The following is a 22,432-nucleotide window of genomic DNA, read 5'->3' as shown; positions in this document are numbered from 1 at the left end:
TAAATTGAAAATATCATGAAACAAGGTCAATTTATTAAAATCATATTAACTTTTTCATCTAAATATTTATATAATACAGTCATAGATATTTAAATGTTAGTATATTTTGGCATGTTTTTAATGGAAGTAATACATCAGCAGAAACTGAATTTTTTTGTAGGAATAACTGAAAAATATGTGTAATACATTGGTGTGCATGAGTGTGTGACAGCGTTTTTGAAAGATCATTTCATGTCTATAGAGTAAATAGTTGAAATGAATTCTCATGGATGCAATAAATTTCCTCAAGCCTACAATAACCTTAAAAAGGGCATGAATACAGAATCAATTAAAAAAGTATTATAGATATATTTAAAACTTCTCATGTAACAATAAGGAAAGGAAATAATACTATTCTATGCAACATCTGTTCAAAGTCTTTGTGATAACATTACTTCTAATGAAATTGTTTGTCTTTTAAAGAAAATAAAACAATGATATAAAATTTCAAAATAAAATTGTAGGAGAGTAACAACGGTTAGTCATTACATATTGTTATCTTCAAAGTAGTTGCTCATACTCAAAGATATAGACATAAAAAATTGATCAAACAATAGAGGCAAAAACCCTTCTTTTCAAAGAAAAATAGCAATTGGTAGTGTAGTATTTTAACTCTTTTGTGTATATGTATTGGAGACCACTACGAAGCGGCTCTGAGCAGGATTTAAAATTAACTAATGGCTTTGAATGTTTATCCATGAGTCTGTCCTAGACATCGGCCCCTTGTCTGGCAACGGGAGCTGATTCATAGTAAGTGAACCTCTATGAATCACTGATCCTGGCTGAGGCCTGTAGTGGCCTTTGAGGCCAGAGATAACTCAAAGGGCAGCTACCAACACTTGGCTCAAAGATCAATTAAGTAGATAGACTGCAGCTACAGAAATTACTCCTACAGTCTCACTTTTACCATGTCTTCATGATATGACAGTTCTACTGAATTGATTTGATTCATTACTTGGAGATGTCCTTGAAGTTACTCCCAAGGTCGTGCTCATTGCCTGTGCTTTCCTCAGTTTCCCCACCTTTTGACCTTAGTCCTAATAAAAGTGGGCTGATCCAGAGAAGTCTTGACTTAGCCCTCAGAGTCTTGAGCTTCAAGAGTTTTGACCCTCCTGGGGCCCTCAGATCATAAACTTGTCACATTTTGTTTAAGCCTCTGCCATACACTCATTTGGGAGACTGGGGATCTAGGTCAGGATCTGATATATATGTGTATTTTTTTTCCTGTTCCTTTCCTTCTTTTCTTCTTTCCCCAATTATACTTTTTATTTCCTTTTGAACAGTTTTTTGTCCCATGAAATGTTTTTGATCAAGGAGGAGAGAGAATGTGAAAAATAATTTTTCATGATATTAGGAACTTAATTAGGAATTAAGAAGCTAGTTTAATATCTAGAGAATATAGTACATGTGATGATATATGCTGGCATGAATTCTCTTTTTTATAGTGTAAAATACTGCTGAGGGTATGGTATCTCAGGTAAAGACAGCACAATATGCAAAATTAAGGGGAAAGGAGAAGTCATAGTAAATAGAAAGTAAGTAAAACAATGGATCAGAAATTCTGTTTCAGAGTATAAATTATTAACATGTATGAGACTGTAAAATAAGAAGTGAAATGAATCATTTTGAGTACCAAACCTACAGCTTAGAATTTGATAATAACAAAAAGTAACAATGTTATGCTTCTAACAATATAAGCAGTATATTACAAATCTCTGAAAAAATTATTTTAGTATATTGGCAAAAATTAGGCATAAAAATATAAAAGAGGAAAACAGTAACTAAAATTTTGCTGCAATATTGAAATGTAAAAGTAAACTGACTGCTATTGAAATGTAACTGAAGATATGAATCCAAGAAACTAATGCTTGCCTTTATGTTGAAGATTAAATGCAAAGAAGGAAATGAAAGATATTTGAAAAGTGATGCAAACTTATGACTTGTATAACTTTCAACATCACTGAGACTAATATATATTTGATAAGAAATAATTTAATCAATTTTGATACATTAAATTTCATAACTACCCAAAGAAATTGGAATATCACATAAATTTTGAAAGCCGGTGCTCAAGAAGGTAAAATGTTAGATATAAACTTATATAGAAAATATTAATTTACATATTTAATGTAACAAGCAGCAAAAATTGTATAAAATAGTAATTTTTATGTTATGCACATTTTATTACAGTAAAAAATTTAAGTGAAAGCATAAATATATACTGAAGAAATACAGTACAGTATTAAAGGTAAAGTAGTAGCAGCAGTAGGCCTTGCAGAGTACTAGACATAGCTGAAGTCTGAGGAACCAACAAAAATGAAGAACAAAGGGTTGAGTACCAATAAGATCAGAAGGTTAGACTGTAATATTTACTTTAGAATTTCTTAGATGAAGAAACATAAATCCTTACATACAAAATTAATCAAGTTTACTGTTGATAAGTAGGGCAGGTAGGCAGAATTCATAGCTTTGATTTTTATAGTTCACATTCTACATCTCCCTCAAAACTCTGACATATTATATGCTGCAAATCAGCAAAAAAGAATGCTGGCTTAGTACACACTATGTGGAAAGAATTCAGACTGTATGTACTTAACAAAAATGTAGAGGAAGGAAATAGCCCCTCCTTTATGGAGCTGTAGTTCAAAAAGGAGATAAGCTTTAGGCAAGGACAAATGGAAAAGCTGTATGTCAAAGGACTGAAGTGAGGATTATGGGAGCTCTGAGTCCTCCTTAGAGGCACTTGACCAGATAATACAGATAATGAAAGGTTTCTTTTTAATGAGAAACTGATACCTGAATTGAGATTCTTAAAATTCCCAGTAGGAGAAAAAGAAACAAGTTATTATGGGACGAGTTAAAAATGCATAAAGTTGTACTGTAGAAAAATGGTGCTAACCTATCAATATGAAGGCAAATTTGATTCATGCCTGTTATAACTTATAAAGAAAATATGAAGTCAGAAGACATCAATTTCAAATCTATTTTTACTGTCAATGTAAAGGAGTGCTGCCACTGTAGGAAAGTATCACTGTAGCAATAGTATTCCATATTTGTTTCAATTACACATAACATACTGTAAAAAAAAAAAAAAAGAAAACAAATGCAGTTCTCCATCTTTTCTGTCACAAAGATTCTGGTCTTTCATGTTGTCTGCTACAGTAATCTAATAATTATTAAGTGTAATTTTCTCTAACCAATTTTCCTTCAGTCAATAGACTAGCAGATAGCCATCTATTATATATAGATAAGTCTCGCTTATAATTGCTTTTAAGAAAAGAGCAGAAATATGATCCATAGTATGTCCTGAGTCTACAAATGCTCCTGATCAAATATTAGGTATCTTTCAGATGTCTTGGTTATCCACACTCTCCTGGTTTAGTTTTTAATCATTTAACAAAATTTCATTTCTATAATTTTAGCAAAACAACTTTCAAATACTATGCATGAATTTACTACATAAAGAATATTAATGTCAATTATATTAAATGTGCTCCTGCATTTTAATTGTAATGAAAAGAATCTAAAAATCATTGTAATTGATCTGTCCATGAGGAACTTACTTGCTCTGTGTCAGGTCAACTACAATGAGATCTTTCTCCAGAAGTACCACAACGGCATAGGGCTCTTGGAATTCTACAAGTAAAAATAAAAAGTTAAGAAGTTTTCATGTTGCATATTTTATTTTAAAAAATCAATGAAACTATATACCTTTTACTTCCTACATAAATGTTTTTTAAATGATTTGAGAAAATTAAAATATAAGTCTGTGTAACCAAGAACACTTTAATAAAACATGTATCATGTGTATTAAATTTAAAATTAAGATCATTATAGAGAAGGAAAACATGAGAAGTTACATAACAATTAAATTGATCTCGATTATCACAGTGTAGTGATAGAAGTGTTGAGTGAAAAGTGAGACTATCACCTCTAATGTATAAGCATTTATCTTACTCTTTCATAACCTTTATATTTTAGCTCCATTTTCATTTCTCCAAGTAGATCCTACGGAAATAGTAACTGCGTTTCCGGAGTATTAACACGTATTCACTTCCTTATGAAAGTAATACTAATCATACTAAAATGTTTACTTGCACTTCACTGTAATTTAACACATACTTATAGATTGCTTAGTACTATATTCCTAGAAAATCATATATTCTCTCCCTTCCTTTCTTCCTCCAATACGCTCCAGAAACTCTTAACAACAACACAGATACAGCACTCTGAGAGAGTTTACATTACAGAGATGTTTTACAGTCCATGGACAAGCAAAGGAATAAGATGAATTTGTGAAGTAACATGAGCTATGGAAAAAGAAACAAAAAGATAATGCCATGGAAGTGATTTGTTTTTGTAGGAGAGGATCCTAATTTAATTACAGATCCTACTTTCCATTTACAATAAAGGACTAGTAAGGAAACACTATAGTGAAAGAATCATTCTCAATTTAAGGAAGAAGTATTCATAAACATATTTTTTGCATGCATAATATTTGTTTCTCATTAGCTAGAAGACATACTATACTATTACTTTTTCATTTTAGGGAGAAAAGTGAGGTCAGAAAAGATGAAGTTACTGGTATAGCTTATATAACAAATGAGGGATTGAGCTAAAGTGTGAACCCAGGCCTTCTGATTTAAAATTCCATCTTGATTTCATTATATCAGCCATTTCTAGTATCTAGTTTGGGAAATGTGCAATCCCAAACTCTATAATCACTTGGTAGGAATTTTGTCCAGAGGATTCAAGTCTTGGATGGGAAACTAAAATACTGGAATAAACAGTCTTCATAATACTTCTAGACCTGAGAAACTAGAGTCTACTCAGGTTTATATTTACCACTCACATGCATATAAAACATATAAAAATATGTAAACATACAAATGAAAATATGACATAGTCTCTGGGCATTGATGTTTGTGTATAAATCTATGTGACAGAATGTGATCTATGTACTGTTTGATACTGTTCTCAAACCCAGACTTTACTCCTTTCTCCCTTATCTTTAGAGTTGTTTAAAGTTTTTGAACATTGTTTTAATATGTTGTATTTTTCAGTTTTAAGTAGAGTAGTTCTCCATATGATTACTTCATCTTTGCATTCTCCTCTTAAGAACATTGTTGATTAGGAAACAAATGCTCTAGAAATAAAATAGCTGATATATTAGCATGTATGAATTAATTATAAATAGATAAACTAGGATTTTAGTAATTGTAGCTGTTTTACATTGTTGTTGTTCCTTTACAAATAACAAAAACTAGAAGGAGAAGTTTCATTTTTGTAGAAGTACCTTGTATTTGTGATAATCAATAAACAAAGGACCTCCATGGGAATCAACACGGGGCTTGATTCTGTATTTATTTACTATAAACATCATCTTGGGGAAATTACTTATGTTATTTAAAATTAAATTCCTGTACTAATTGAAAAGGCATAATAACTACATTAGACTATCATGAAGATTGGATGAAGAAATATAAATGAAAATGTTTAATGCAAAACCTAGGTCATAGTAGTATACTATCACTGATAACTGTATTACTTCACTGGGTTGGTTTATTACAGTTTTGTGATCCTAGCCTCAAACATAGTAGAAAGCACTATTATACTTATTACTCCTCTAAAGAGAAAACACATTATTTTGGGAATTAGAGAGGACTGGCTACAGCTAACTCTTTGAAGCTGCCAAATTCTGATTATTGGTGGTTAGGCAATGCTTCTTAAGAAAATAACATTAAAGCATTTAAAAGACTCTCAGGTTTTCATTCTAAATTTCTAATAACCTAATAAACTGAAAACTTTCTAAAAACCATTATTAATATCCTTTTTAAGATCTACCTAAATTGTACTTTTCTATGAAGTTTTGCATGAATATTTCAATTACTGACAATATAAGCAGCCTACAAATTTATGTTACTGAAACTCTAAATCATGTAATTCAGTACTTAAATTCTTAGAATTTAACCAAGTCATAATTATCTCACTCATTAAATTTTATACAATTTGACCTCAAGGGTCAGTTTCATACTACATAGCTCTTATAGAACTAAGACTATATAAGCATTGAATAAATATTTACTGAGTAATGGAAACACAGATAATTTCTCCTAGTAAATCTGGTAAAGTGTTACAGTTCATGTTATTTATTCCATGTTTTAAATATAAAACAATAATTTAAAAGAAATTAATACATTTAATAATAAAACTCACAAAAAAGATGTATTGTCATGGTTTATAAACTATTGTTATCTTCCAATAATCATGTAGCAACATGATTATTACTGTATTTGTACAAATGATAAAAATCGTAAGTGTGAAATGTCTTCCTCAGTGCTACATCACTAGTAAGTGACAGAACTAAATTATAAAATGTTCTGTCCCCAACTCCCATGCTCTTTCTTCTACATCTATATCTTCCCGCTTGAAAATGTAGTAATGTATACACATACACTGCTGTTTGAATTATAAATTTTATTTCATTTTTATGTTTTTATCCCCACTTTTTATAGAGTTCATCCACATATTTTTATCACTACTATATTTCGTTAGTTTGCAAGCGCTTAAAAGTAGCTTTTATGTTTACAAAATCTTTATATTCATAATGATAAAAATAAATATGCATCTCTCCTCTACAAGATCTAATTATGCTCAAGATTGAAATGAGTTACTAACTAACATCAGCAATCCTATAGTAATCAGAGATGCTGCAGTTGCCTCTGAAGCAAAACCAGATGTGAAACAGATGCAGCACCACCAGAGTTACAGATCACTGATATCAGGTAAGTGCTTTAACTTTGATTAGCTTTGGGATGGGATGGGTGGAGCTGGTCAAGGAGAGACTATTAGGAGACCTCAGTTTCCCCAAGTGATTTCGCCCTGGACCCCTATCGGACCCTCCCAGCTCAGCTTCCACCATCCTTATCAAAGTTTAAAGCACTTACCTGACATTAGAACCTGAAACGCCAGCACTGCTGCACTACATCTGTCTTACTTCCAGTTTGTCAAGTAGGTACAATTGCAGAACCTGTTCCAGCACCTGTAGTTCACAGTGTACCCCAGTTGATGCCTGCTGCCAAAACTGAAAATATTTAACCTTAATTTTGTTAGGAACTTATTTCAAAAATGATTTTTTTCAACATTAAAAGTTTCATTTTAGTCACTCACCATTTGGATAGGGTGTTTCACATAAAGTTAAAAATTCAACAATAGGATGATCCATTTCAAGTACTGTAATTGCTTTTCCATGCATAATGGTTAAACTTGGTCTTCTGCAAGCTTTGTCATAGGAGAGTCCACCAGAAAATATTATGAATGGTTCACTATATGGGAAGAAGGTTAACAAGATTGAGAAGGACTTTATGACACAAAGTCCAAATACTAAACTTTAAAGAATTTCATGAGAGTTATACACAAAGAAATTTGACAGTGAAAGGTTCCAAAATTTCTCGCACAACTATGTATGGTTTACCATTTCCCTTTCTAGGTGTATGCACTGTAGCTATTAGGAAATGGGTGGATTTAAAGCTGTTGGAGTAAGGCATAAAGCTGGAGTGAAGTGGAAGTGCTTGGTCACTGACTCCTTTAATTTTTTTTATCATTCAAGAATTATATATTGTTTATTATCTTTCACTCTTTCATACTAAGTAATGCTGTAACCTTGTTTTTCACAATACTATCTTTGTTTTTTGTATTTCCTTCCTGCAAAAATCTCACTGTCCAGGCTGTGATTTTTCTGACTAAAACAGCATAGTTACAAGTGCTTTACAATGGTGCCAATCTGAGTCAACCAAAGCAAAAGAGACCTGTAAAATTTTTTTATTGGTGTATGCTTGCAGAACACAGTGATTATATTTATCATAGGGAGTTGGTACATGTACATAATACATCTTTAATCTTTTCTTTCCTTGTCTTTTCTTTTTTCTTCCACTATCCCTTCCCACTTCTTCCAAGTCTTGGTCCTTTTCAATGTGCTAACACTCTATTTTCATTTTTTTCTTCAATTCTATTTTTTTCTTTTTTTTGTTTCCTTACCCTCCTCCTCTGGGCCCTCACCCATTAAGACTTTTTAACAAATTAGCTGGTTCCCAAACTTTAAATCACTTTCAATAGAATATTAGTTTATGTTATAGTATCCCATGAACTAGTTATCAGGTGAGGTCTCAAATCTTTAAGTGATTAAAAAAAAGACAAATTGTAATATGAGATATACTTGATAGAGGAAAAGCTTAGTATTTATATTTTTAACATTCATGGTCAAAAGTTCTTTTATAAAAACTAACGAATATAACATTCATATGAATAATAACAACTTTAAAATAAGTAATTCCTATTATTTTCAATATGCATAATGTTGATCATCACAGATATGCCTATTAAACAAAAATTCAGTTATTACTGAGGTAGAGGATTCAACTAGTTAATATATTTTTAATTATGGGAAAACTTTAACAATATATTAATGTTCAAGTTATCTGCCTGTCTCCTTTTTGTTCCTTACATCTGCTCTCATATTCACCAAAACAAAAATGCATACCTGTTTCTGCAGGTCTTGTATTCTACTTTAAGAATGGGTTTACAAGATTCAGATTTTCTTCCTTCTCTTTGACTTTTTCCTAAGAGAAAAAAATGATTTTATTAAATTTAGTCTAAATTGTATTCATCTATGAGAATTTTTAAATTTCAGTAAAATAAATAAAAAGGAATAATAATGTAATTATCTGTCAGGGTAAACTCAACATATCCTAATATTTTTATTGAACTTGTAAACAATTTTTAGACTTCTAACAATTGTCTGCAATCTAATCAAGTTATTTACAAAATTATCTGATATTAATTGCCTTGTATTTTTTACATATAAGTCTAGTTTATTGTAAAGGTTATTTTAGTTATTATTGAAGAGATATTAAATGAGTTTAGAATTAAAGACATGTATGCATACTTATCTACACAATGAAATACATTACTATGACAATCCATACTAAGCTCAATATTTTTTCTAAAATATAAGCAAATTCTTTCATTAGTAGGAAAATTTATAATATCGATATTTGAAATTATTCCATTTCTATCCAACTCAATTCATAGAAAGCCTAGTAATGATGAATATTAGATGATATATTTTGTAATTCAAAAATATTTTTACTGATATAATTTATTTACATGAATCTATTCAAATTTCATATTGTTTTAAATAAAGAAGCAAGCAGAAAAGGAAATGAAAATAAAGCAACTATTGCACACAGAATCTCTATAGTTATCAATTTAATTCCATCTTTTCTTTTGATAAAATTGGCATGGTTTTTGAAATGCTGCTGCTTTGTTATTTTTAGTAAGTACTTTTACGTATACTTGCATTAGTACAATTTATAGCTTATACCTATTATATAAAAATATTTATATGCTTGTGTGTTTAAATTTTCAGAATTGTTAAGAATTGAGTACTACTCCAGTCAGCAGTACTATTCTGTAGTACCATGAAGCAATATTCTGCCATAAGAAGGGATGGATTTGAGTTATTTGTAGGAAAATAGACATACCTTGAGACCATAATGTGAAATAAATCAGATACATAAGTTTAAATATCGTAAGATTTTTCTTATATGGGAAATTCAAAATGTAAATAAATTATAGAACCAAATAGTAAACAACAGGAAACCAGTGACAAAACTTTTGCAAAAAGGAAAGGGACCAAAGATGGAGGAAGGAGGGGAAGTAAAGAGGATAAGAAAGGAAAATAAAGAAGAAGTTAAAAAAGAGAAAAAGATGTGTTATGTGTGTGTACCAATGCCCCCTAAAGAATGTAATCATTAGGTACTTCAAACAAATTCCTGTGTTGCCCAAAAGTGACCTACATTCTTCCCTTCAGTGCCTATACCGGGATCTAGGTGAACTACATGGGAAGGCCAAGATTGGACTCTCCCTTTGCTGCTGCTGGGATCCAGGTGAATGGTATGCATGGGAGATCCAGAGACAAGCTCTTCCAGTCACTGCTGCTACATGAACCACCTAGCAAGTCAAGAGACCAGTGAGAACAACAGCCACACAGCAGGCCCTAGCCAGGATACACAGGATGGACAGGTGAGATCAGCCAGGTAAAACTGTCAGAAGCAACAGCAGCAATATGAGCCAGAAGGTGGTAATTTAGTTGAACCAACACGGTGCTTGGAATAAAGACATGTGAAATACAAGTGGGCTGGGCTGCCTTCCACTTGTTTTTCTCTTTTCTCTTTTCTTTTTTGCTCTTTTATCCTGTTTTGTTTTTTCTTACAGTATATTTTTTGTTTGTTGGGGACACTGGTGATTATTTTCCTGTGGGTTTTTTTTTTCCTTTTTCTTTTTTTCTCTCACAATAGATCTCTAACTTTTCTTTTTGTTTTATTCTACTCATTCTCTTCTACTCTATTGTCAGTTACCTTGCTTGATTTTATAATACTTACATGTGAGTAAACAGTGTCTCTTCTCTTGCTGTATAGTCAGTGCTTCTAGGCTTTCTCTTCCAATCCTCCTTACTTGTGTCCTACAATTACCCAAAACTTGGATGATTGTCCTACACCCACCAATATGATCCCAACTGTATTTAACCTCATTCATCTGTTTAGCCTACTCTCTATCTTCTTAAAACCCCTCACACAACAGGGTAAAATCACTCTATTAAGTGGAAAATGATTACATATTAGTTCCTGATATAAGCTGAATTGTATTATATAACTATAGAACTTGCTGCTATGGCTAAAGATATCAGGCTAATAATGACCACAGTTTGTCACTAGCCAGGCTGGGCTTAAGTTTATTGTTATTTCTAATTATGCCACTTCAACCAACATGTTATAGTTGTAATAATCAGTTTTTCTCCCCTGTAGGAAAACACTGCAATTGTAATCACTACAGTCAAGTACCAAAAGAATGATCTCTGAGCCAGAGACAACAACTTTACACTTTTAATATATTGAGAAGGTAGGTTCTTGGGATAGACTTAAAGATCAAAAACTGCCTACAGGTAGAAGACATCCTGAGAAACAGACACTTCCTAGGAGAGCCTGGACATAGGAATAAAGGGATAAAGCCATTTAATGTAAGAAATCTGCAAGCATCAACACAGAAAACAAAGTAAAATAAAAATAGAAAACAGAAAATGACAAGATGAAGGAGCAAAATGCAACCCCAAACACCCAGCACAGCCAGGAGAACTCTAGAGCACAAAGACATAGAACAAATTAGAAGTTAACCATTGGACCTTTCTGAAATGATAGCGGCAGAAGTGAAAAAAAATCGAAGAAGCCACAGATAAACTAATCTCTAAGGTGTAAAAAGAAATGATGATCAAAATGACAGATATCAGGGCTGGGGTTATGGCTTAGTTGCAAAGCACCTGCCTGGCAAGCATGAGGCCCTGAGCTCAGTTTCTGGCAGCAACAAAACAAAACAAAACAAAACCCAAAATCACAGACATCAAAACAGATACAATAATGAAGCTGAGAATAATGATGGAAACCATACATGCTCAACATAGAAAAAGAAATGGAATCAATTAAACAGATTCAAGCCATAATTCAGGAGTTTAAAATCTTTCAGAAAGTATAAGTAACAGATTGAATGAAGGCAAGAATATGACATCAGATCTAGAAGACATGATTGTGACTAGTGCCTGGGAAAGAAAGAGATCTTAAAAACAACAACTGTTTATGAAAAAATCAATTCAACAGCTACAAAATAAAGCAAAGAAGAACAATATAAGATTGATTGGAGATGGTGAGAAGCTGGAGGCAGCACAAACAACATAAAGAGCCTCTTCACACAAATAATGACAGAAACTTCCCAAACATGGATAAAGAATTTGACATATGAATAGATGAAGCATATAGAACTCCAAATAGCCATGACTTGAAATCTACACCACGGCATAAAATAATTAATATTTCAGAAATTCAACATGAGGAGAAAAAAAAGAGCAGCTGGGAGTAAAAAATCACCTATAAAGGAAAGCCCATCAGAATCACGTAGATTTCTCAACACAATCTTCAAATCAAAGAGATCTTGGAATGAGGTGTTTAAAGCCCTAAAAAAAAAAAAAAAAAACAATCTTCAACCCAAATTAATGTACCTCAAAATAAATGGAGAAATAAGATACATCGATGACAAACAACAACTGAAGAAATTTATGACCACCAAACCAGTTCTTTGGAATGCTCTGAAGTATATATTACAGAGATAACTAAGATCATAAATCCAAGACACCAACAGAAAGAAGCCAGCAGGCAAGGCAAACAAATAAACAGAGAATAAAGATAAGGAAACAAAAACAGATTAGCCAATATATAACAGATTGTAACCATCAATGTAAATTGTCTCATCTCACAAATCAAAATAATTAGACTGATAGAGTGGATCAAGAAACAAGAGCCAATATTATGCTGCATTCCAGAAACATATTTAACCCAAAAGAAGTTTACAGACTAAAAGTCAAAGAATAAAAAAAAAGTCTCCATGCAATAGGAACCAAAAAAAAAAAAAAAAAAAAAAAAAAAAAAAAAAAAAAAAAAGCAAGGGTAGCTATTCTATTTGAATACAACAAAAACTTTAAACCAAAACTGATTAAAAGAGACAAAGAAATGCACTACACCCTTGTTAAGGGAAAACTCCAAGAATAAGAGATAACATTTATAAACAGGTATGTACCAAACCTTTGTGTTCCCAACTACATAAAGCAATTATTAGCAGACATGAAAAACCAAATAAACACTAACATGATTATAATGGGGGATCTTAATACCTAACTCTCACAAATAGATTTTTAACTGAACAAAAAATCAACAAAAAATATTAGAATTAAACCAAGCCTGTAACAAATAACACTTGGTAGATGTCTACAAGGCGTTCCACTACAAAATACCGGAACACAGTCTTCTCAGTTACACATGGGATGTTCTCCAAATAAATCACATATTAACCCACAAAACATGCTTAAATAAATGTAAAGGAATGGAAACCATCCCATACATACTATCTGATCAGAGTGCAATGAAACTGGAAATCAACAGCAAAAGAAATTTCAAAAATTACATAAACACATGTAAAATAAACAACACTCTTTTAAACAACCAAGGGACACAGATGAAATTACAGACCACATTAAACAGTATATACAATTGAACAATAATGCAGATACAACATACTGGAACTTATAGGATGCAATGAAAGCACTTCCATGAGGGAAATTTATAGCAATGAACTCTTACATTAGAAAAAGTGAATGAGCTCAACCAACCAACCTAATATTGAACCTTGAATTTCTAGAAAAGAAAGAACAAAGCAAACCCAAAGCTTATACAACAGAGGAAACTATAAACAGAAGAAATCGATGTAATTGAGACTAAGAAAACAATACAAAGAATCAATAAACCAAAAAATTGGTTCTTTAAAGAATAAACAAAATTGATAAAACATTAGCCAACCACATCAAAAAAAAGGAAAGAAAAAATACAAATTCAGACAATTAGAAATGAAAAAGGAAAAACCACAATGGATACAACAGAAATCCAGATGATTATAAGTATATACTATGAGAACCTATATTCTAATAAGATGGAAAATACAGAAGAAATGAACAAATTCCTAGACACCATCTAACTGCCAAAACTAAACCAATATGATATAAAAATTCTAAATAACCCAGTATTAACTAGTGAAATTGAAAATATAATTAAAAACCTACCAACAAAGAAAAGCCCAGATCCTTATGGATTCACTGTTGAATTCTACAAGAAATTTAAAGAAGAACTAATGCCACTAATGGTGAAATTCTAAGGAAATTGAAAGGGAAGCAACATTTCCAAAATCATTCCTGCAAGTAAATATTACCCTGATTCTAAAATTAGAGAAGAACTCTAGCAAAAAGAAAACTACAGGCCAATTTCCTTAATGAATATAAATGCAAAAATCCTCAAAAGGATACTGGCAAACAATGCAATAGCATCAAAAAGATTATATACCATGACCAGATAGGATTCATTCAAGAGATGCAGGGAGGGTTCAACATATGCCAATCACTAAATGTAATATACTATATTACCAGAACCAAAGACAAAAAAATACTATCATCTCAATAGATGCAGAAAATACATTTGATAATGTCCAACATCAATTCATGATTAAAAAGTCTACAGAAAATTGGGATACACAGTCTTGATCTCAATCTGATAATTCACCTATGACAAACCAACAGCTAACATCATATTAAATGGTCAAAAATTGAAAGCCTTCATTCTAAAATCAGGCACAAGACAAGGATGTCCACTTCTATCACCACTTCTGTTTAATATAGTTCTGGTAACATTAGGCAGAGCAATCATACAAGAGCAAGAAATTAAAGAAAGAGAAAAATTATTATTTGCAGATGACATGATATGCTACATAAAAGACCTCAAAAACTCCACCAAAAACCTTTAATACCAAATTTAGTAGTATAGCTGGATACAAAGTCAACACTCAAAAATTAACAGCATTACTACATACAATCAAGAAACTCAGAGAGATAGAAATTGAAGAAACCACATCCTTTACAATAACAACCAAAAAATGAAATAGGAATTTAACAAAGGAAATAAAAGATCTATAGGCTGAAAATTACAGTATTCTGAAAAATGAAATTGAAGAAAATATCAAAAAGTGGAAAGATACACCTTGCTTATGGATATGAAGAACCAACCATAGCCCTACTCCACAAATTTTTATATAGATTTAATAATATATAGTATATATAGGAAATGTAGTATATAGAATATTATAAATGGAGATTTAGTATATAGAATTGATACATTATAAATGGAAATTTATTTAGCAGGCTTTCAGGATCAGATGAAGGAATAGTCCACAATGATCAGCTCCACACTAAGGAGCCAGAAGACCCAATTTAAGTGCACAATACGAAAAAGTAGAAGCCACAGAACAAGAGGGATCAAAGATACAGCACCAACTCGAGAGCAAAGGCTAGGAAACTTCCTGGATAGTCTGTAGTTAAGATTCTTAAAGAAGGTTGAAGAAATTTGAATCTGATGTTTAAAGATGAAGGCAGCAAAAGATGCACCCACTCAAGCAAACAAAGCTCCTTCAAATGCTTGTCAACATCTTTCGCATTTTCTTTTCATTCCATACATAATACAAACTCATTGGTTTGTAGCACCTCCAACTGGGTTGGGCCTTCTTTCTGAAAACACCCAAACACACTTTGAACAATGACTTGCCAATTATGTATTTTGTAATACAATCAGGGTGATATATCATGATTAATAGTCACAGTAATTTACACTTCCACCACTAGTTTTACATGTTCCCTTTTTCTTCAGTCTACCCATAGATTTACTGTCTTTGATTTTTTAGTAATAGTCTTTTAGGGGCAGAGGATTAGTTCAAGCATCTGCCTGGCAAGTGCAAGGTCATGATTCCCAGTACCAAATAAAAAAATAAGTAATAGCCATTCATACATCGTCATTCATACTGGAGGTAGACTTCCTGATGGTTACTGATGTGGAACAATTTTTATATAATGATAGGACATTAGTATTATCTTTTTTGATATTATCTATTCATCTCATTTATTAGTTTTTAAGATTGTATTTATTGGTTTTAATGTGAATTTTGAGTTCTTTATACATTCTGCATACCAATACTGTCACATGAAGTTTGCAAATATTTTCTCTCATCTGGTATGTTTTCATTTCTGTTGATTATTTCTTTCGCTGTACAGTAGCTTCATAATTAGATATAACCTCATTTTATCTAGATTTGCTTTTGTTCTCTATGCTCTTGGTGTCTTATTTTTAAAATAACTGGTTATATCAATGTTTTCTGTGAGTAACTTTAGAGTTTTAGTTCTTATTATTTAGATCGTTCATCCAGTATGAGTTGATTTTTATATGTAATAAGAGATAAGGGTCATGTTTCATTGCTCATCACATGGATATCCATTTTCCCACATCATTTACAAAAGAGGTTGTCCTTTTGCCATCATGTTTTTGAGCCTTTCTCAAAAAGTACTTGATTGCTGATAATGAAAATTCATTTCTGGAATGTATATTTTATCTCTTCTATTGGCCCATGTCAGTTTTTATGTAATTCCATCCTGTGTTGGTTACTTTAGATCTGTAGTATTTTTCTATTTTTGAACTTTTATTAAGACATGTTTGTATACACAATAATTACAATCAATGCAGAGACAAGTGGCATATGTACGTAACACATTTTAATTACTTCCCCTTTCACCCACCTTCCTTCTATTTTGCCAGTATTATATTTATTTATCTTATAGGACTTTAAGAAGTTAATTAGCATATATACAGATTAAAATTCAGACTAATAGGTCAAAAAACATAAAACACACACAAGATAACTGTATTAAGGTACACTTTTACATATATCATCCATACTGGATTGCAATAATTTTTCTCTTTTTCCTAAAAATACTTTTTTTTTTGGTACTGGAGATTGAACTCATGACCTTGCACTTGCCAGGCAGGCGCTTATGCTGCTGAGTTAAATCCTCAGCCCCTTTTATTTCATTTTTATATGTAAAATTGAGTTTTCGATCCCTGGTACCAAAAAAAAATTGAGTTTTCATATAAGTCATTTTGTAATATTTATGCTTTTATATCTGAGTTATGTTACTTAACATTATGGCTCAAGGTACATCAATTGCCCTACAAATTATTCGTTTATCCTTCTTTATGGCAGAGAACTATTCCATTGTGTATAAATAGTACATTTTCCCTTTTTCAAATTTTATTTTAAAAAAGGGGTAAAACTGAACATAACAAAACAGAACAAAGTAGATCAGAAGAAAACAACATAAGTGACACAGATTTCAAAACAAGACAACAGGAGATCTACAGTGGCTACCATAATGTCTCTTGTTTTCTTCTAAAAGGCTGTCTACATATTCACACACAAAAAATTCATACAAAACAAAATAGTATAAAACTGATCAGAACAGGGTAATCAAGGCATTATAGGCCTTCAAAACCAGACAACATGAAAATTAAAAATGGCTGCCATAAATGTCTCGTTCTCTTCAAAATAGCTGTCCATACCTTTATGTATGTTGAAATTAAATAATACAAACCAGACTAAAACCAATATGACCAAAGAATAGAAGCATTATTGGATTTCAGGACATGATGATATGAAATCAGCAATGAATACTATAATGTCTGTTTTTCTTCAAAATAGCTGTTCATCACACATAATGCAATCGATTCCCTTAAACTGTTTAGGAGAAGTTCTAGGCATGTAAAAGCTGCTACATGTATACCTAGCCTTTCTGCATTAGAACAAAAACTAAAACAGATTACTAGAAAAATAAGAAACAAAAAAGAAATAAATAACAATAGCAAAGTGGCCAAAACAGTAATGATACAAGCCTTCAAAACATGATGGTACGAACTGAACTAAGGTTGATATTTTACATAGTGATCTTCAAGAGTTACTCAGGTCACCTGGCACAAACATGCAAAATTGTTCCAATCCTATGAGTATTAACTTTTTTCTATGATCTTATAGAATGTGTAGCACAATCATCTTAGCTATCCTAAGTGTGTTTATACAAATTTAGATATTTTTTGTTTTATCTTCATTTTTCTTTTTCCTGCTTTTCCCTGAGATATTTTTTTTCCTCCTTTGAAAGGATTCTTACCTTTCCACTGTATTTATTCAGAATTTTGTATCTTATGTACTCTTACCATTTCTTAGACTAGGAAGGCAATACAGTATTTACTAATGTGAGTTTGATTTATTTCGCTTATGAGTATGCTCTCAAGTTGTGTCCACTTACATATAAATATTTCAATGTTATCAATCTTTGTAGCTGAGTAGTACTTCAATGTATAAAAGTATCACATCTTTTTTTACCCATTCCACAGCTGATGGGCATTTAGGTTGTTTCCAAGATCTCATTACTACAAATTGTGCTGCTATAAACATGGGTGTACTATTATCACTGTGATATCATGCTTTCAATTCTTCTGGGAATATGCCTCGAAGTGGAATAGATAGGTCAAATGCGACTTTCAATCCCAGCTTTGTGAGAACCTCCAGACTGACCTCCACAGTGGCTGCATCAATCTACATTCCCACCAACAGTGCAGAATTCCTTTTTCCCCACATCCTCTTAGGCATTTGTTGTTAGTAATTTTCTTTATCCTAGCTACTCTTTCTGGAGTAAGATGGAATCTCAATGTGGTTTTAATTTTCATTTCTCTAATGACCAATGATGCCGAACATTTTTTCATGTATTTACTTGCCATTTGTATTTTTTGAGAACTGTGTATTCATCTCAGATGCCCGTATTTGGATTAGGTCTTTGAATTTCGGAGTCTTATTTTTTTTAATTCTTTACATGTTCTAGATAAGACATCCTTTGTCTGAGGCACAGTTGACTACGATCTTTTCAAAATTTATTGGTTTCTTTTTTACTCTGTTGGAAACTTCTTTTGACATGCAAAAACATTTTAGTAAGATGAGATACTAGTTATTGATTCTGGGAAGTATTTCCTGTGGGGTTTGATTCTTGTTCATGAATTCTCTATTTACCTCTATTTTTTTAGGATTTCTACCTACATTGTCTTCCAGCAGATTTAGTGTTTCTGTTTTAATATTTAGATCTTTGATCCATTTTGACTTTAGTTTAGTACATGGTGATAGGCATGGGTCTAGTTTTAGTTTTTGGCATTGTTTTGGATTAAGAACTGGTGGTCAACTTAATGCCAGCTGGATTACATCAGCATGGCATTGAGCGAAGATGCTCCACCTGAGGAAAGTAGCCAGGATAAATAGAGAGGCAGAGAAGAAGGAAGGTGCTAATGTGTTGTTGCGTTGAGGCATTGTGGGTTCTCCTATGAGTTGTTGTTCGAGCCACTGGTTTTCCTGCAGAAGCTTTGGTCCTCACATCGAGCACTGCTTCCTGGCTCCGGAGGGGAAGATGTGTGCCGCTCGCTCTCCAGGATGAACTCGTCACACTGGCTTCCTGCATGTACTTGACTGTGCTTGTCGTCGGAGGAGCTCAGAGCCTCCAAGTCACTGAAGATGGCTGTAGTACCTTTCAGGACAGCCCTGGTCTTTGTTTTGAGTGTGACTACTCGGCTCCAACATAGAACCCTCATCCCACCAGCACAGCTCCTTTACCCCACTGGCATGGACTTTCTGGCTTCCACCACTGACCTTTGGGCTTTCCCAGCACAGATCCGAAAAAGAGACTGGTGTGAGTCCTTCTTGTGGGCTCTAGACCTCCAGATAGACGTGTGGGAGGCATTGTCGTGAGCTCTGGGTTTTCATCTGGACTCATGTGGGACATTGCTGTGGGATTTAGGCCTTGACTAAATATTATATGTTTTTGGTGTTGCAGATAGATTTCCTGCATTTTCTTGTGTTAACTCCCGGTTACCATTATAAAAATAGTATTATAAACTCCATGTCCTGATTCTAATTGTTCGCTGCACAACCCCTAACTACAACAGACATATAGTGAGCCAGTTTCCAGGACAATTTATTAGAGAGACTATCTTTCTTCCAGTGAATGTGTTTGGCCTCTTTATCAAATATAAATAAGGAGGCTGAATGTGTTTGCAGTTGTATCTTTTAATCTATTCCATTGATCTTCAGGTCTGTTTTTATTCTGGTACCATTCTGATTTTAATACAGTAGCTTTGCAGTATATTTTCAAGTCAGGAACTGTGATGTCTCTTGCCTTGTCAATGTGCTCAGAATTGCCTTTGCTATTCTAGGTCTTTTCTGGTTCAGATGAATTTTAGAAATGATTTCTCTAGTTATGAGAGGTATACTAAAGGTATTTTGATGGGGGTTGCAAAAAATCTGTATAACAATTTTGGGACAATGGCCATTTTCACAATATTTGTTCTTCTTATCCATAAACAGGGAATGTCTTTTCATTTTCTGAGATCCTCTTCAATTTCTTTTTCAAGATATTACAATTTTCCCTGAATAGGTCTTTTACTTCTTTTGTTAGATTGATTCCTAAGTATTTCATTTTTTGGATGCTGTTGTAAAGGGTATGGCTTCTCATATTTCTCACTGAGTTTGTTGTTTCTGTATCAGAATGCTATTGATTTTTGAGTGTTGACTTTGTATACAGCTACATTATTGAATTTATTTATTATACCCAGGAGTCTTTCAATGAAGTTTGGGGGGTCTTCTACGTAGAGTATTATGTTGTCTGCAAACAGGGATAATTTAACTTCTTTTCCTATCCTTACTCCTTGTATTTCTCTCTTGTCTAATAGCTCTGGTAAGCAGGACTATATTGACTAGGAGTGTTGACAATAGACATCATTGTCTTATTCCTGATTTTAGAGTAAAGGCTTTCTGTTTTGGGTCATTTAATTGATGCTGGCTTTTGGTTTTTCATAGATGACTTTTATCATATTGAGGTAAGGAATATCCAAATTTTCTGTAAGGTTCTTATCATGAATGAGTTTTGGACCTTATCAAAAGCTTTTTCTGCATCTATAGAAGTGATCATGTGATTCTTATTTTTGGTTCTATTGACATGGTGGATTACATTTATTGATTTGCATGTGTTGAACAATCCCAGCATTCCTGGGATGAATCTCCCTTGATTATGGTGTATAATCTTCTTGATGATTTGCTACATTCTGTTTGCCAATATTTTATTGAGAATTTTTGCATCTATTTTCATTAGGGAGATTGGCCTATAGTTCTTTTTTTTTTTTTTTTTTTTGTCTTTTTCCTTTTTATCGGTACCGGGGATTGAACTCAGGACTGCCTGCTTGCAAGGCAGGTGCTTATGCCGCTGAGCTAAACCTCCAGCCCCTATAGTTCTTTTTTTTTGGGGGGGTTAGATTTTTCTCTGGTTTTGGTACTAGAGTTATACTTTCTTCCAGGATTGAGTTAGGGAGAATTGCTTCCCTTTCAATTTCCTTGAATAGTTTGAGGAGTGTAAGCATTAAGTCATCTTTGAATTTCTTATAAAATTCTGCAGTGAATCCATCAGGACCTGGGCTTTCCTTTGTTGGTAATGTTTTAATTACCTTTTAAATTTCATTAATTGAAATTGGGTTATTCAGCTGTTTTACATGTTCTTGACCCAGCTTTGGTAATTTATATGTTTCTAAGAATCTGTCCATTTCTTCTGTGCTATCAAGCCTATGAAAGTAAAGATTTTTGAAAGAGATATTGATGATGATCTATATTTCCACAAGGCCTGTGGAGATTTCACCCTTTTCATTCATTATTGCATGAATTTGAGTTTTTTTGTCTCCTTTTTAAAGTAAGGTTGTCAATTTTATTTATTCTTTCAAAGAACCAACTCTTTGATTCATTGATTCTTTGTATTGTTTTCTTAGTCTCTATTGCATTGGTTTCTGTTTTGATCTTTATAATTTCCTCCCTTCTTTTGGCTTTGGGCTTGACTTGTGCTTCTTTTTATGTTTGAGACGTAATATCAGGTTGTTTATTTCTGCTTTACTGATGTGGGAATTCACCAGAATAAATTTTCCTCTGAGGATTGCTTTCATTGCTTCCCACAGCTTCTGATAAGTTTTATTTGTGTTTTCATTTGCTTACAGGTATTGTTTAATTTCTTCTTTAATTTCCTCTGTAACTCACTGATTGCTTAGGAGTGTATTATTTAATTTCCATATATTTGTGGAGTTTTTGCAGTTTCTTGTTTCTTTAGTTTCTAGTTTCATGGCACTATGATCCAATAACATGCATGGGATAATTTCAATTCTTTTGCATTACCTAAGCATGTTCTGTGGGTCTATTTTAAAGAATGACCGATCTGCTATTGAGAAAAAATGTATATTCTGATGTTGTTGGGTAGAACACTGTATACGTCCACCAAACCCATTTGTTCACAGATGTGATTTAGTTCTGTTACTTCTGTACTGATTTTCTGTCTAGTTGATCTGTCTCTTTGTGTCAGTGGGGTGTGAATGTCTCCTGTTATAATTCTGTTATTGCTTATTTTTTTTTCATTTCTATTAATATTTGTTTTGTACAGCTGGGTGCTCCAAAAATTGGTGCAAATATTTAAGATTGTTATCTCTTCCTCTTGAAGTTTCTCTCTAATCTCTTTTGATCATTCTTGAAGTTCACAAAAGAATGGCTAGCAAAAAGAATACAGAGGAAATTAAAGAAGAAAAAAGAAGCAAAAAGAACGGCTACCTCTGCTTTTTGTGGGGTTCCTCTTGTATAAAGTATTGTTTTCTATCCTTTGACTACCAGTCTATGAGTTTCCTTTTGGGTTAAATGTATTTCTTGTACACAGGAGATGTTTGGATGTGTTTTCTTGATCCATTCTGCAAGTCTGTTTCTTTTAATTGGTGAATTAAGGCCGTTTACATTAATGGTTACAGCTGAA

General features: G+C 32.6%; 1 protein-coding gene across 7 annotated transcripts in view; it reads right to left on the bottom strand.

Annotated features, from left to right (window-relative positions):
• Positions 1-22,432, bottom strand: part of Stxbp5l (syntaxin binding protein 5L) — a 375,791-nt gene that overhangs the window by 153,251 nt on the left and 200,108 nt on the right. For all 7 annotated transcript variants that reach the window (XM_063225050.1, XM_063225052.1, XM_063225055.1 and 4 more), the window contains exons 10-12: positions 8,579-8,657; positions 7,210-7,364; positions 3,603-3,675 (exon numbers count right to left, since the gene is read on the bottom strand). In XM_063225050.1, coding sequence (XP_063081120.1) covers positions 3,603-3,675; positions 7,210-7,364; positions 8,579-8,657 — 307 coding nt within the window. The remainder of the gene's footprint in view (positions 1-3,602; positions 3,676-7,209; positions 7,365-8,578; positions 8,658-22,432) is intronic.

This window comes from Cavia porcellus, unplaced genomic scaffold (assembly GCF_034190915.1).
Source record: "Cavia porcellus strain 051 isolate PalLab524CR breed Dunkin Hartley unplaced genomic scaffold, mCavPor4.1 scaffold_15, whole genome shotgun sequence".
NCBI lineage: Eukaryota > Metazoa > Chordata > Mammalia > Rodentia > Caviidae > Cavia > Cavia porcellus.
This window is presented reverse-complemented; position numbering and strand designations above follow the sequence as displayed.